Here is a 1,230-nt window from a genome sequence, read left to right on the forward strand (position 1 = left end):
AGTAACTGCATTTACAGAGTGTTCTGAGCTCTTTTACCTTGTATTATTAGGTTTTCTAAGGAAATTCCTTAAAAACGCAAACAGATTGAAGGGTACTGAATGGTCCAGCAGGTCCCCGGGCTCGAGCGCCTGGTGGTGGTGGTGGTGGTGGTGGTGGTGCGCCAGCGGCACGGTGGACGTGGACGTGCAAGGCACGCTGTTCATCGTGTGGTACGTGGCGTCCGGCTTGAACGGGTGGCTCTTGCCCTGGGACACGGCGATGTCCACAGCCGCCAGCGCCTCGGCCCGCGCCAGCAGCGTTTCGTCGAGGCTGGCGAAGAGGTTGCTCTGCAGCTGCAGGCGACACAAACCAAACCAAAAAAACCACAAAACCAAAAAAGCAAAACAAAACAAAACCACACACAAACCAGACGGCACAACAAGCAAAGAACAAACACAAAGCAACCAAAATAACAACAACAGGGGCGGGGAGAGTGGAGACCGGGAAACACGAAATGGGGACGTGTTGGAGATGGGACCGGGGACGGAGGAGAAGGGTCGAGAGTGTAGGGAGGAGAAGAGATGTAGGGAGAGGAGAACACAGGAGCACATTGCGGGAAAGAGAGTGAGAGACGAAAAAGGAGAAGGGAAAGAAGAAACGGAGATGTAACTCGCAGCTGGGACCCGTGTCGCGCACCGAACACGCAGAGATCGCCTTTCCGAGGCGTGACATTAACAGCGACAGTGGAGCAAAGTCGAGAGTGCTGGCCCCACCGATCCCCACTCTGATCGCAAGCGCCCGACATGAAGGCAGGGGCGACAGAAACATGACATTAAGTGCCACTGTACAAAATGTACCAAGCAACGGGATTTCTCTTTTTTTAAAAAAAAAAAAATCCCTGCCCTCAAATCCCCGCACCGGGACCTTTGCACACACCAGTACCCGACATGCAGCGTCTCGGAGACGGGGAGGGGACGAGTGCGCGGGCTGGGACCGCGGGCGTGGGGCGCTTACCGGCGGCGTGGGCAGGCAGGCCCGCCGGATGGCCTCGGAGCTGGAGTGCAGCGATGGGTACTTGTGTTCAGGGAGGGTGGGATGCATGGCAAAGTGAGGCTGCTTGCTGTTCATGGACATCATCTTGATGGCTGGGCATGTAAATCCACAAACACTCCGAAAGTCCGCGGGAAAGTCCGCACCCCGGTTCCCCTGGCCTCCCTTCGGAGGCTGCAGCCTCGGCGGCTGGCGGCGCG

General features: G+C 57.1%; 1 protein-coding gene across 1 annotated transcript in view; it reads right to left on the reverse strand.

Moving 5' to 3' along the window:
- POU4F1 (POU class 4 homeobox 1) overlaps nt 1-1,224 on the reverse strand; it is a 4,292-nt gene extending 3,068 nt beyond the window's left edge. Inside the window, exons 1-2 of the mRNA XM_006778957.2 lie at nt 995-1,224; nt 97-333 (exon numbers count right to left, since the gene is read on the reverse strand). Of these exons, the coding sequence (XP_006779020.1) occupies nt 97-333; nt 995-1,117 (360 nt within the window). The 5' untranslated portion in view covers nt 1,118-1,224. The remainder of the gene's footprint in view (nt 1-96; nt 334-994) is intronic.
- Nucleotides 1,225-1,230: the final 6 nt, after the last annotated feature.

The sequence above is a fragment of the Myotis davidii genome, unplaced genomic scaffold (genome assembly GCF_000327345.1).
Source record: "Myotis davidii unplaced genomic scaffold, ASM32734v1 scaffold268, whole genome shotgun sequence".
Taxonomy (NCBI): domain Eukaryota; kingdom Metazoa; phylum Chordata; class Mammalia; order Chiroptera; family Vespertilionidae; genus Myotis; species Myotis davidii.